This window comes from Suricata suricatta, chromosome 8 (assembly GCF_006229205.1).
Source record: "Suricata suricatta isolate VVHF042 chromosome 8, meerkat_22Aug2017_6uvM2_HiC, whole genome shotgun sequence".
NCBI lineage: Eukaryota > Metazoa > Chordata > Mammalia > Carnivora > Herpestidae > Suricata > Suricata suricatta.
In genome coordinates this window covers 29367224-29381211 of record NC_043707.1, presented here as the reverse complement: position 1 = coordinate 29381211, position 13988 = coordinate 29367224, and the positions used below count along the sequence as shown (strand labels likewise).

General features: G+C 41.0%; 1 protein-coding gene across 4 annotated transcripts in view; it reads left to right on the top strand.

The window, feature by feature from the left end:
* Nucleotides 1–13133, top strand: part of STYXL1 (serine/threonine/tyrosine interacting like 1) — a 67156-nt gene extending 54023 nt beyond the window's left edge. For all 4 annotated transcript variants that reach the window (XM_029947654.1, XM_029947651.1, XM_029947653.1 and 1 more), the window contains exon 9: nucleotides 12880–13133. In XM_029947654.1, the coding sequence (XP_029803514.1) occupies nucleotides 12880–13011 (132 nt within the window). In that variant the 3' untranslated portion in view covers nucleotides 13012–13133. The remainder of the gene's footprint in view (nucleotides 1–12879) is intronic.
* Nucleotides 13134–13988: the final 855 nt, after the last annotated feature.

Sequence of the window (13988 nt, the reverse complement as noted above, 5' to 3'; positions counted from 1 at the left end):
AGCAGTACGGACAGTAGCCAGGAGGGGGGAGTGACCCAAGTGTCCCATCAGCAGATAGGAAAACAAGTGGATGGTCTATTCACACAATGGAATATTACTCAGCCTTATAAAGGAAGGACATTTTGACACCTGCTGCAACACAGATGAGCCTGGAGGACATTGTGCTGAGTGGAATAAGCCAGTCACAAAAGGACAAATACTGTATGATTCCACTTATATGAGGTACCCAGAGTTTTCAAAATCACAGAGACGCAGGTGGAATGGTGGATGCTCAGAGAAGGGGGCAGCAGGAATGGGGAGCTGTTTAATGGATGTGGAACTTTGGTTTGGAAAGATGAAAAAGTCCTGGAGATGGATGGTGGTGCTGTTTGCGTGACGTTGTGAATATACTTAATGCCTCTGAACTGGACATCCAAACGTGGTTACAATGGTAAATTTTCTGTCCTGCATTTTGTACCACAACTGAAAAAGAAAAGTGTCCAGATGCAGAATTGCAGGGCCTGGAGTGAGAGAACCAGACCCCTGTTCTCACTCTGTGCAAGCGGGATTGTTGGAGGTCATTGCCTGCTGGGGTCCCTGGTTTCTTTACTGCTCACTGTGAGGTTTGGGCACAAAAAGGTGGAGAGCCTTGCACCTCTGACATTTACTGATGCTTCCCAGCCCTGACAGGCACATCACAGTCCTCTTTCTGCTCCCAGGCTTCCAGAGCTGGCTGGGGTGAGTGCAAGAAGGAGGGGATGCTTACCTGGCTCCTCTGAGTTCTCCAGCAGCGAGGGCCAGGCCCCCTCGGCGATGCGGTGGCACCTGCAGGCCGCCACCTGACCTATACTGGTCCCCACATAACTCCAGCAGTGAGCTCAAGGGCCTGTCCTGCTCAGTGGGAGGACAGGTGCTTGGGGTCCCTGAAGGACCCAAGTCCTTCTCTCAAGAGGAACCTGTGGGTAGTTATATCATGTGCAGGGACGTCCTGTTTCTGGGGGTTCTGCCCTCAGATGCCATCTAGATAACTCTTGACAAAAAATGCTATTTGGTTGCCAGAGTTGTGGGCAGCAAGGAATGCCACTTTGACTTTGTTGGGCCCTTTCCAGACTGAGTTAGTCCTGTGTGGCAGTTAGGTTTTCCTAACCATTACCCAGCAATGCCCTGCATTAATGACAGAGTTTGACCTGGGCTCAGCAATGCTGCTGCTTGGGGTCAAGAGAAAGACATTCATTCCCTCCTCCTGTTGTCTGTGTGGTCCTAGCGTCCTCCTCTGTGCACTGGGGAAGCCATGTCCTTGGCTGTTGTCAGCTCACTGGTGATGGTCAGAGCCAAAGGGCTTGGCCAAAAAAAAAAAAAAAAAAAGTGTGGGCCACCCTCAGACAATATACTGCTTCCTTCCTGGGGCTTATGGTCCCAGCTCAGCTCACTGGGGCATCAAGACCAGAAACGGGAAGTTAAGGGGTGAACCCAGAGCCACCCTGCTTGTCCTGGGTTTTCAAAGCTTTGGCCCAAGGTTGTGGGGGATCCCAGAGTCAGCAAGCCCTTAAGATATCTATTTAGATTCCTTTAAACTGCTGACAGTAACTTTGTCCCTTAAAAGATCATCAAAGAAAAACAAAACAAAATAAAATAAAACCCAACTCCTAAGGCAGTATAATGGCTAATACTGGCCAGGCCTTTGTGAGTATTTCATGCATAATGAAACCACAATGACCCCACAGCATGTATTATCCCCATTTTGCAGGAGGCTTCTAGAGGCTGAGTAATTTGCCTGAGGCCCCACAGCTGTAAGTGGCAGAGCTGGAATCTCTAGATTCCAGATCGATAGATAGAATCCAGATTCTATGTGGACATGATATTGTTCATGGTATTCCTTTAGTATCCTTTTAATGTCCATGGGCTCTGTTGTGATGTCCCTTTTTCATTTCTGATATTAATGACTTGTATCTTCCCTCCTTAGTTAGCCTTGCTAGAGGCTCATCAATTTTGCTGATTATTTTATTTAAAGAATTAAAATTTTTTTAATGTTTATTTTTGAGAGAAAGGTAGAGTGCGAGTTGGGGGAGGGCAGAGAGAGAGGGAGACAGAATCTGAAGCAGTCTCCAGCCTCTGAACTGTCAGCACAGAGCCTGACTTGGGGCTTGAACTCATGAACTGTGAGATCATGACCTGAGCCAAAGTTGGAGGCTTAACCAACTGAGCCAGCCAGGTGCCCCTGATTTTTTTTCTTCCCAAAAGAGCCAGCTTTTGATTTCATTGTTTTTTTTCTGTTGATCTTGTTTTCAATTTAATTGATTTCTGCTTTAATTTTTATTATTTTTTCGAGTTACTTTGGGTTTAATTTACTCTTATTAGTTTCCTAAGAAAGAAAACTTAGATGATTGATTTAGATGAACATTCATCTTGGTGAATGATCCATTTGAGCTTGAGAAGAATATATATTCTTTTGTTGGATGGAATATTCTATAGATGTCAATTCTATCTAGTTAATTAATGGTGCTGTTGAGTTCAATTATGGCCTTATTGATTTTCTGCCTGCTATATCTGTCCATTACTGATAGACATGATGAAGTCTCTAGGACAGTGGATTCATCTATTTCTCCTTGCCTCACATACATTGATGTTGTTAGGTACATACCATTGTAGGTATGTATATACCCATTTTGTTTATCCCTTCACCTTTTGATGGGCCTTGGGTTACTTCTCTCCTTTGTTTATTTTGTGAATAATGCTGCTGTGAGCATGGGTGTATGAATATCTTTTGAGATCCTGCTTTCAGTTCTTTTTTTTCCCTGCTTTATTCTTTATTAAGATATACTTGGCATGTAACATTAATTTCAGGTATATAACAGTTATACAATGTTATGTACATATTACAAAATGATGACAATAAGTCTTGTTAACATCCCTCACCACATATAGGTACAAATTTGTTTCTTGTGAGGAGAACTTTTAAGGTCTACTCTCTTAGTAACTTTAAATTATACAATATAGAATTAACTATAGTCACCATACTACGTATATCCCTAGGACTAATTTTGTACCTGGAAGTGTGTACCTTTTGACCACTTTCACCCATTTTGCCCATCTCTGGCCCCTACCTCTGGCAACTATCAGTCTATTCCCTGTGTCTGAGTTCAGCCTTTGTGTTTCTGTTTTGTTTTTGTATTTGTTTTAGGTTCCATATAAGTGAGATCATATAGTATTTGTCTGTCTTTGTCTGATTTCACTTAACATAATGCCTTCAAGGTCCATCAATAGTTGGGTTCCTTCCTTTTTAGTGGTTGAATAATATTCCATTGTGTATTCCATTCCATTCCGTGTTGTTTTTATCCATTCATGCCTCAGTGGCCACTTAGGTTGTTCCCATGTCTTGGCTATTGTAAATAACGCTGCAGTGAACATGGGGTACAGATAACTTTTTGGGTTAGTGTTTTGCTTCCTTTTTAAGAAATACTTATTTTTATTCTTGTGAAAGCACACATGTGCGAGCAGGGGAGGGGCAGATAGAGAAGGGGACAGAGGATCCAAAGTAGGTTTCATGTTGACAACAGAGAGCCTGATGTGGGGCTCAAACTCACAAACTGAGCCACCTAGGCACCCCGTATTTTTGTTTCCTTTGGATAAATACCCAGAAATGGAATTTGTGGATCATATGGTAGTTCTATTCTTTTTATTTTATTATGTTTTTTTCTTCATTTTAGAAAGAGTGCATGCGAGTAGAGGAGACAGGGAGAGGGAGAGAATCTCAAGCAGGTCCATTCCATGCTCAGAGTGGAGCCTAGGATTGTGACCTGAGCCAAAATCAAGAGTTGGGCATTCAACCTAGTGAATCACCCAGGCACCCCATATTCCTAAATTTTTATGAACCTCCATATTACTTCTGTAGTGACTGTATCAATTTACATTTCTACCATTAGAGCATCAAGGTTTTCTTTTCTCTACATCCTTGTTAGCCCTTGTTATTTCTTACCTTTTTTGGCAATAGCCATTCTAACAGGTGTGAGGTGATACCTCATTGTGATTTTGATTTGCACTTCCCTGATGATTAGTGATGTTGAGGACCTTCTCATGTACCCATTGGCCATCTGTATGCCTTCTTTGGGAAAAGACGTCCAGATCTTCTGCTCTTTTTAAAATCAGATTTTCTATTGAGTTGCAAGAATTCTTTATATGTTAGAACCTTTTATTAACCTCTTATTAGGTATATGATTTACATATCTCTTCTCCCATTCAGTAGGTTGCCTTTTCATTTTATTGATGGTTTCCTTTGTTGTGACAAGCATTTTAGTTTGATGTAGTCCTTTGTTTTTGTTCTTGTTGCCTTTGCTTTTGGTATCAAGTCCAGAATATCATCACCAAGACTGATGTCAGGGAGCTTACCAGATGCATTTTCTCCTAGGAACATTATGGTTTTGAGTCTTACATTCAAGCCTTTAATTTATTTTGAGTTGATTTTTGTGTATGGAGGAAGACATGTTCCAGTTTCACTAGTTTGCATGTGACTGTCTAGCTTGCCCAATGCCATTTATTGAAGATGGTCCTTTACCCATTGTATATTCTTGTATCCTTTGTCATAAATTAATTGAAAATTTATACATGTTTATTTCTGGACTATTTTCTTCCATTGATCTATGCGTGTATTTTTATGTCAATACCACACTCCCTTGAATATGATATTTGTGATATAGTTTGAAATCAGGATGTGATGCCTCCAGCTTTGTTCTTCTTTCTTAAGATCACTTTAGCTATCTGAGGGTCTTTTATGGTTCCATACAAAGTTTAGGATTGTTCTATTTCTGTGAAAAATTCCATTGGGATTTTGACAGGGATTGTGTTGAATCTGTAGATTGCTTTGGGTAGTATGAATATCTTAACAGTGTTAATTCTTCTAATGCATGAGCATGGGATATCTATTTATTTGTATCTTCTTCAGTTTCTTTTATCAATGTCTTACAGTTTTCAGTGTACATGTTTTTACCTCCTTGGTTAAATTTATCCCTAGGGATTTTATTCTTTTTAATGCAATTATAAATGGGATTGTTTTCTTAATTTCTCTTTTTGACAGTTCATTATTAGTACACGTGATTTTTGTGTATTAATTATGTATCCTGTAAATTTACTGAATTTATTCGTCCTAATGGTTTTTTTTTTTTTGATGGATACTTTAGGGCTTTCCAAATATAATACCATTTGGAAAGAGTTTTACTTCCTTTCCAATTTGGATGCCTTTTATTTCTTGCCTAATTGCTCCTACCAGGACTTGCAATACTGTGTTGAATAAATGTGGCAAGAGTGGACATCCCTCTTTTGTTCCCGGTCTTAAAGGAAAAGCTATTCAGCTTTCCACCATTGAGTATGATGATGAGCTTCTCATATATCGCTTTCATTATGTTGCAGTGTATTTCCTCTATACTCTTTGGAGAATTTTTATAAGTGGATATTGATTTTTGTTAAATGTTTTTTCTGTGTCTATTGAGATAATCATACACTTTTTATCCTTCATTTTGTTAAGATGGTATATCACATCGATTGGTTTGCAGGTGTTAAGCCATCCTTGCCTCCATGAAGTCAATCCCACTTGATTGTGGTGTATAATTCTTTTAATGTATTGCAAAAGATAAGAGATTACTGTGAACAATTACACACCAACATATTGAACTAGAAGACATGGATACATTCCTGGAATTTACAACCTATCAAGTCTGAATTATGAAGAAATAGAATCTGAACAGACCAATTATTAATAATGAGATTGAATCCATTATCAAAAGCCCCCAAGAAACAAAAGTCCAGGATCAGATAGCTTCACTGGTGAATTGGACCAAACATTTAAAGAATTGATACCAATCGTTATTAAATTCTTCCCAAAAACAGAAGAGGAAGAACACTCCCAAATTCATTTTACAAGGCCAGCATTACCCTGATGCCAAACGAGGCAAAGACACAAGTAAAGAAAATTACAGGTCATTATCCCTGATTAACACAGATGCAAAAAACCCTCAACAAGATCTTAGCAAGCCAGTCAACAATACATTAAAAGAATTATACACCATGATCAAGAGGGATTTCATTGGTATCAGTCATAATGTTTCCTCTCATTTCTGATATTATTTGAGTCCTTTTTTTTTTTCCTGGGAGTCTAGTTAAAAGTTTGTCTATTTTGTTTATCTTTTTAAAAAACCCATCTCTTAGTTTCATTGATCTTTTCTATTTTCTTCTTAGTCTTTATTTCTACTTTGACCTTGGTTATTACCCTCCTCCTCCTAACTTTGGGCTTAGTTTATTGTTTTTCTAGTTGCTTGAGGTGTTTTTGTTTCTTAATGTAGACACTTATTGCTATGAACTTCCTTCTTAGAACTGCTTTTGTTTTCTTCTTAGAACTGCTTTCGCTGCAACCCATAAATGTTGGTATGTTGTATTTCTATTTTCATTTGTTTCAAGATTTTTTAAAAAGATTTTATTTTTAAGCAGGCTCAACATGGGGCTTGAACCCACAACCCCGAGATTAAGAATCACGTGCTCTACTGACTGAGCCAGCCGGGGTTCTCAAGATATCTTTGATATTTCTTTTGATTTCTTCATCAACCCATTGGTTGTTTAGTAACATGTTGCTTAATCTCCATATATTTGTGCACTTTCCAGTTTTCTTCTTGTAATTGATTTCTAGTTTTATACCATCGTGGTCAGAAAAGATGCTTGAAAATATTTCCGTCTTCTTAAATTTATCATCGTTTGTTTTGTCGCCTAATATCTGATCTGTCCTGGTGGATGTCTTAAGAACAATGTATATTCTGCTACTTTGAGATGGAATGTTCTGTAAATGTCTGCTAGGTCCATTTGGCTTAATGTGTAGTTCAAGTCCACTGCTCTATTATTGGTTTAAAGTCTGGATGACAGTGGGGTATTAAAGTCCCCTACTATTATTATATTGCTATCTATGTCTCTTCTTAGGTCTGTTAATATTTGCTTTATATATTTAGAGGCTTCTATGTTGGGTACATAAATATGTACAAATTTTACGTCCTCTTGTTGGATTAACCCCTTTATCATTATATAATGACCTTGTCTGATATAAATATAGCAGCCTCAGCTTTCTTCTGGTTTCCATTTCCCTGCAGTATCTTTTGCCATCCCTTCACTGTGTGTGTGTGTGTGTGTGTGTGTGTGTGTGTGTCCTTAACATCTGAAGTGAGTTTATTAAGCAGCATATAGATGAGTCTTCTCTCTCTCTCTCTCTCTCTCTCTCTCTCTCTCTCTCTCTCTTTTAATCCATTTTGCCACTCTTTGTCTTTCAATGGGAGAATTTAGTCTATTTACATTTAAGGTAATTACTGATAGGTTTGGAGTTACTGACATAACTGTTTTTTGGGCTGTTTTGTCATTTCTTTTTTCCTTCTCTTGCTCTCTTCCTTTGTGATTTATGAATTCCTGTACTGGTGTGGTTATTCCTTTCTCTTTATCTTTGATGTGTTTATTACAGATTTTTGCTTTGTGGTTATCATGAGGCTTATATAAGACAACTTATTACAGTCTGTTTTCAGTTGATAGCAACTTAAGTTTGGACACAATCTAAAACTCTATATTTTTACTACCCCCCTCCATGTTTTATGCTTTTGATGTCATAATTCACAGATCTTTGTCTTTTGTATCATTAAATAATTACTGTAGGGGTGCCTGAGTGACTCAGTCAGTTGAGCATCTGGCTTTGGCTCAGGCCATGGTCTCACGGTTTGTGGGTTCGAGCCCTGTGTCAGGCTCTGTGCTGACAGCTCAGAGCCTGGAGCCTGTCTTCAGATTCTGTGTCTCCCTCTTTCTCTGACCCTCCCCTGTTCTCGCTCTCTCTCTCTCCCTCTCTCTCTCTCTCAAAAGTAAATAAAACATTAAAAAAAAAGAATTACTATAGCTAGTTATGTGTAGTATTTTTGTCTTTTAACCTTCATACTAGATTCATAAGTGAGCCTACAACCTTTACATTATTTTGAATTTTACTTTACCAGTAATACTTATACTTGCCTTTTTTTTTTCCTGTTACTAATTAGTGGCATTTCATTTCAGCTTAAAGTCCCTGTAACATTTCTTATAAAGCTGATCTAGAGGTGACGAACTCCTTCAACTCTTGATTGCTTGGAAAACTCTTTCTCTCTCCTTCAATTCTGAAAAACTGTTATGCTGTGTACAGTGTTCTTGGTTGGCAATTTTGTCTTTCAGCACTTTGAATATATCACATCACCTCCTCTGGCTTGTAATGTTTCTGCTGAAAGTCTGCTGAGAGTCTAATCGGGCTTCCCTGGTTTACCAACTTGTTTTTCCTTTGCTGCTTTTAAGATTTCCTCCTTGTCTTTAACTTCTGACAATTTAATTATGATATGTCTTGGTGTGGATCTTTGGGTTCATCTTTTTTTTGGAATTCTCTGGGCTCTGGGTGTCTGTTTCCTTTTCCAGGTTAGTGAAGTTTTTGGTGTTATTTCCTCAAATAAGTTTACTGTCCCTTTATCTTTTCCTTGTGGGACCCCTGTACTCTCAACATTGATCCTCTTGATATTGCCCGCAAGTCCCTTAGGTATTCTTGTTTTTCTTTTCTTCTTCTCTTTCTCCTTCTCTTCCTCTTCCTCCTCCTCTGGCTCCCCCTTTTTTTTTTCCTCCTCCTCTTTTCTCGCCTCCTCCTCCCCCTCCTCTTTTCTCGCCTCCCCCTCCCCCTCCCCATCCTCCTCCCTCTCCCCCTCCTCCTCTTCCTCCTTCTCCTCTTCCTCCTCTGTGTCCTTCTTCTCCTCCTCTTCCTTTTCTTCCTCCTCCTTCTTCTATTGCTACTTTGATTGGATGCATTCCACTGCATTGTCTTTGAGTCCACAGATCCTTTCTTCCACTTCATGTAGTCTGTAGTTGAATCCTTTTGTTGTATTTTTTCATTTCAGTTATTGTATCCCTCAGCACTGTGATTTCCATTTGGTACTTTCTTATGTATTCTGTCTTTTAGTTGGAATTCCCACCAAGGAGGTTAAGGAGAACCTCAGTGAGCATCTTTATGACATGAACTCTTTATCAGGTAAATCACTTATCCCCATTTCATTAAGATGTTTTTGTGAGGTTTTATCTTGTTTTGTGAGGTTTATCTTGTGAGCACCTATTTTCATGTGCCTATTGACCATTCATGCATCTTCTTTGGGAATATGTCCATTAAGTTTTTTGCTTATGCTTCAATTGGGTTGTTTGGTTTTTTGTTGAGTTTTAGGAGCTCTTTCTATATTCTTCATATTAGCATCTGGATATCAATCACTTGGAATATAATTCCTGTTTTTTCATTTTCCTTGCTCTGTTGGTTTCTATGCAATGGGGAAAACAGCCACCACTCCTAGTCCTGAAGGAGTGGACTGGTGTAGGAAATGAACTTACTGTTCAACCTTTCCCTAGTTCTTGGTTGTCTCTCAAACCTTTTTGATTGTCCAGGGGAGGATCTTGGTCTGCATCTAGATTTGGGCTGATTGGAAGCCTGACCTTCAGGCAGCAGCTTAATATGCAAATATACCCATTTCAGGGGAAGATGGGAAGATAGGCATCTCTGCTCCTTTTACACTGAGCCTTGGGGTGATAGCCAGTTACAAACGATTTCTTTGTTTGCTACTGTCCTGCTGAGCCCATAAACATGAGTCCCACTGGCCACCTGCTTTGGGTTATTTCGGGCATATACCCAGAGTGGAATGGCTGGATCATATGGTAATTCTATTTTTACTGTTTTGAGTAATCACTGTACTGTTTTCCACAGCGCCTGCACCATTTTACGTTCCCATCAATGGTGCACCAGGTTTCTGGTTTCTCCACGTCCTCACCAACACTTGTTATTTTCTGTTGTTATTTTTTAAATAGTAGTTATCCTAATGGGTATAAGGTGAGAGCTCATTGCAGGTTTTTTTCTTTTTATTGTGTTAAAACACACATGATGTAACATTTATTGTCTTAACCATTTGTTTATTTATGTCCATCTTAACCATTTTTACAGTCAAGTGGTATTAAACACTTTGGAGGGCCAACTGGGTGGCTCAGTCGGTTGAGCGTCCAACTTTTGATTTTGGGTCAGGTCATGATCCCAGAGGCATGGGACTGAGCCCGGCGGTTGGGCTCTGCGCTGAGGGTGGAGCCTGCTTATGATTCTCTCTCCCTCTGCCCCTCTTCCCTGCCTGGTTGCTCTCTCTTTCTCTCAAATAAAAATTTTAAACCTCCTTAAATACTTTGTAGTGTTGTAGAGGCATCCTCATCATTCATCCCCATAATTCTTTTTATCTTATGAAGCTGAAACTCTTCTAAGCTCTGTTAAAGAGTAATTCCCCATTCTCCCCTCCCCCAAGCCCTGCAGCCATCATTCCATTTCCTGTCTCGATGATTTTGACTCTTCTCCCTCATATCAGTGGATCACACAGTGTTTGTCCTTTGGTTGACTGGCCTAATTTACTTCTCATGATGTCTTCAAGGTTCATCTGTGCTGTAGCGTGTGTCAGAATTTCCTTCTTTTTAAAGATAGAATAACATTTCATTGTGTATATATGCCGCATTTCGTTTTTCTATTTGTCCATTGATGGACACTTGGGTTACCTCCATGTTTCAGGTATTGTGAATAATGCCGCTACAAATGTGGGTGTACAAACATCTCTTCAGGACGCTGCTTTCAGTTCTTTGGGGTGTATGCCCAGAAGTGGAGTTGCTCGATCATATGGTCTCTCTATTTTTAATTTTTTGAGGAATCTCCATACTGTTTTGCCACCGTGGCTGTACCGTTTTACATGCCCACCAACAGCACATGAGGGTTCCTTTTTCTCCACATCCTCACCAATACTTGTTGTTTTCTGTTGTTTTTCTTTTAATATAAGAACCATCTTAATGGTTATGAGGCGCTATCTTATTGTAGTTTTGATTTGCATTTCCCTAATGATTAGTGATGTCGAGCAAATATTTTCATGTGCTTATTGAGCATTCATGCATCTTCTTTGGGAATATGTCCATTCAAGTTTTTTGCTTATGTTTCAGTTGGGCTGTTTGGCTTTTTGTTGAGTTTAGGAGCTCTTTCTATATTCTTCATATTAGCACCTGGATATCCATCGGATATATCGTTTGAAAATGTCCCTCCCAAACTGTAGCTTACCTTTTCACTTTGTTGATTGTGTCTTTTGATGCACAGAAGTTTTTTTTTTTTAAATTTTGATGTAGTCCAATTTGTCCATTTTTAATCCCCTCTACTTTTGGCATTCTATCCGAGAAATCATTGCCAAATCCAATGTTCTGAGCTTTTCTCCTATGTTTTCTTCTGAGACTTTATAGTTTCAGCTCTTACACTTAGGTCTTCAATTGTTTTTGAGTTAATTTTTGTATATGGTGTAAGGTTAAGTGACTAACTTGACTCTTTTCCGTGTGGATATCCAGTTTTCCCAGCACCATTTGCCCTTTCTCCACTGAATGGTTTTGGCACCCTCTTTGAAGCCATTTGGCCATATACACAAGGGCTTATTTCTGGGCCATCTATCCTATTTCTTTGGCCTCAATGTCTATCTTTATGCCTGTGCTACACTGATTTTGATTACTATAGTTTTGTAATAACTTCAGAGATTTGAAATAGGAAGTGTGAGAATTCTAGTGCTGTTCCCTTTCTTCAAGACTGTTTTGGCTATATGGGGGTCCCTTGAGATTTTATATGAATTATAGGATGGGTTTTTCAATTTCTGTATGAAATGCTGTTGAGATTTGTACAGATTGTATTAAATCTGTATATCACTTTGGGCAGCACTGATATCTTAACAGTATCAAGTCTTCATATCCATGTGCATAGGATGTCTTTCCATTGATTTGTGTCTTTTAAAATATCTTGCTGGCAGGTTTTATAACTTTCAGGGTACAGGTCTTTCATCCCCTCGGTTAAGTCTGTTCCTAAGTATTTATTCCTTTTGATGCCACTGTCAATGGAATTTTGTTTTTAATTTACTTTTGAGATCATTTGTCATTAGTGTATAGATATTGCAACTAATTTCAAATGTTGTTTTGTAATTTTGCAACCTTGCTAAATTCATTCTAACAGATTTTTCGGTGTAATCTTTAAGGATTCCTACACATAAAATCATGTCACCTGCAAATAGAGGTAATTTTACTTCTTCCTTTCCAATTTAGGTGCCCCTCCCTCCCTCCCTCCCTTCCTTCCTTCCGCTCCGGTTAGGGCTTCAGTACAATGTGGAATAGAGGCCGTGCAAGCTGGCATCCTTGTCTTGTTCCTGATCTTAGGGGAAAAGCTTTCAGGCCTCCACCACTGAGTATATTACCCGTGGGCTTGTCCTACATGGCCTTTATCATGGTGAGGCACATTTCTTCGGTTTCTAGTTTGCTGAGGCCCCATTTTTCCTTTTTTCTCTGTCCTCAGCCCCAATGGAGACTCGTTTGTCCTCTTCCTTCAGATAATGACCTTTCCTCCATTTTAACGTGGACGCTTGAAGGAAAGCAGTTTCAAGCTTCCTTCTTCAGAGAATTTCCCCACAGTTCCCTTCCCCTTTCCACTAATTTATCCGTTCACAATGCTGACCTTTGTCGGGGTTGCACGGTGTGCCGGGTATGGGCACGGTAGTCTTCTGCCCATGGGAGCTTTCACCCATGTTGTCTCACGGAGCCGTCTGAACTAAGGATGATCTCTGCTTCCATATCCAGCAGCAGAAGTGCAGAGGGGCCTGCTCAAAACCCAGGCAGCTCCTCTGACTCCCGGCCCTGATGTATTCACCGTATTCACCTCAGGCTGCTGCTGTTTCTCCATCCAGCAGCCGCTGAGCCATGGACAGGTGCCATCTGTCCCTCCTGAGCTGGCTGTGGCAGAGGTGGAGGGGTGCAAGTTCAATCCCTGAAGTTGGCTTTCTCTCCTTGCATTGATAGAAGTCCTGGGCCTACGTCAGGAAGTGCAAAAACAACATGCGTCCGAACCGGGGCTTGGTGGCTCAGCTGTCGGAGTGGGAGAAGGTCGTCCTTGGAGACTGTGTCACAGACATCATGGATCCACACTACTGATCTTCTCTGTGGCCCAGCTATGGGTCCTGAAGCACCTCGCTCAGGGGCTTTTGGGGGGTCTGGGCCAGGCTGTGTAACCAGGTTGATGTGGAAAGAGAAGGCCTTTGCTGCCTGGAGTCATGTGTCAGCCTCCTGTAGTGGTTTTTCTCCGGCTGCTCATTCATGGCACAGAGTAGGTGAGACTTGGGGACCACCCTGTGCCTGGGTCATCCTGGACCGCCCCTCCTGCACTCCTGAGGTTGCCTCGGGAAGAGCATTAGGCTGTCTGAACAGCCCTGGTGACTTGGACCCTTTGGAGGCTATCTGGGAGGAGTTCCAGGGGATCCCCCCACCTTCTGTTGGTCTGCCGGGGTGTCGCAGTGCCCACCCATGGCAGAGATCCCCTGGTGCCAGAGATACCAGGCCCGGCCTTGGCCCAGGTGCCAGGCTCCATAGTTTGCCTCATCCCGGGTCCTGGACCTCCCCAGCCAGTCTGACAGCTTCTTCAGATTTCCTTTCCTTCTTCCCCACTCATTTCCTCCTGGCTGGATTCCCCAAAAAGAGATTTCCACCCCTCCTATCTCCCACACCCATGCTTCTAGAAATTCCTCAGGCCTTAAGGGGAATTTTCTTCAGAATGTGCTTCCAAGCCCTGGCAGCACCCACAGCACAAGTCAGGAGAGGGCACAGACGATGGGGCTGTCCAAGAATTTAGGATGTCCATATTCATTCAGCAAATGTTCCCTGCTACCCACATATAGCTTGGGAGGGACCTAGAGGTGAAGGCCACCTCACCCAGCAGGACTCTGCAGAAGAGTGGAAATGTCCCGCTCCCCAACAGAAGCTCAAGCCCTCAAGGAGTGGGGTTTTGTCCAACGGATAAGGGCTTTCCAGTGAGCTCAGGCCCGAAATCTGGAAGGCTACGAGCTGGAACAGTGTTTGGAAAGGCTGCAAGCAATGACTCTGAGGGTTTGGGACATCCTGGTAGGAAGGGCAGG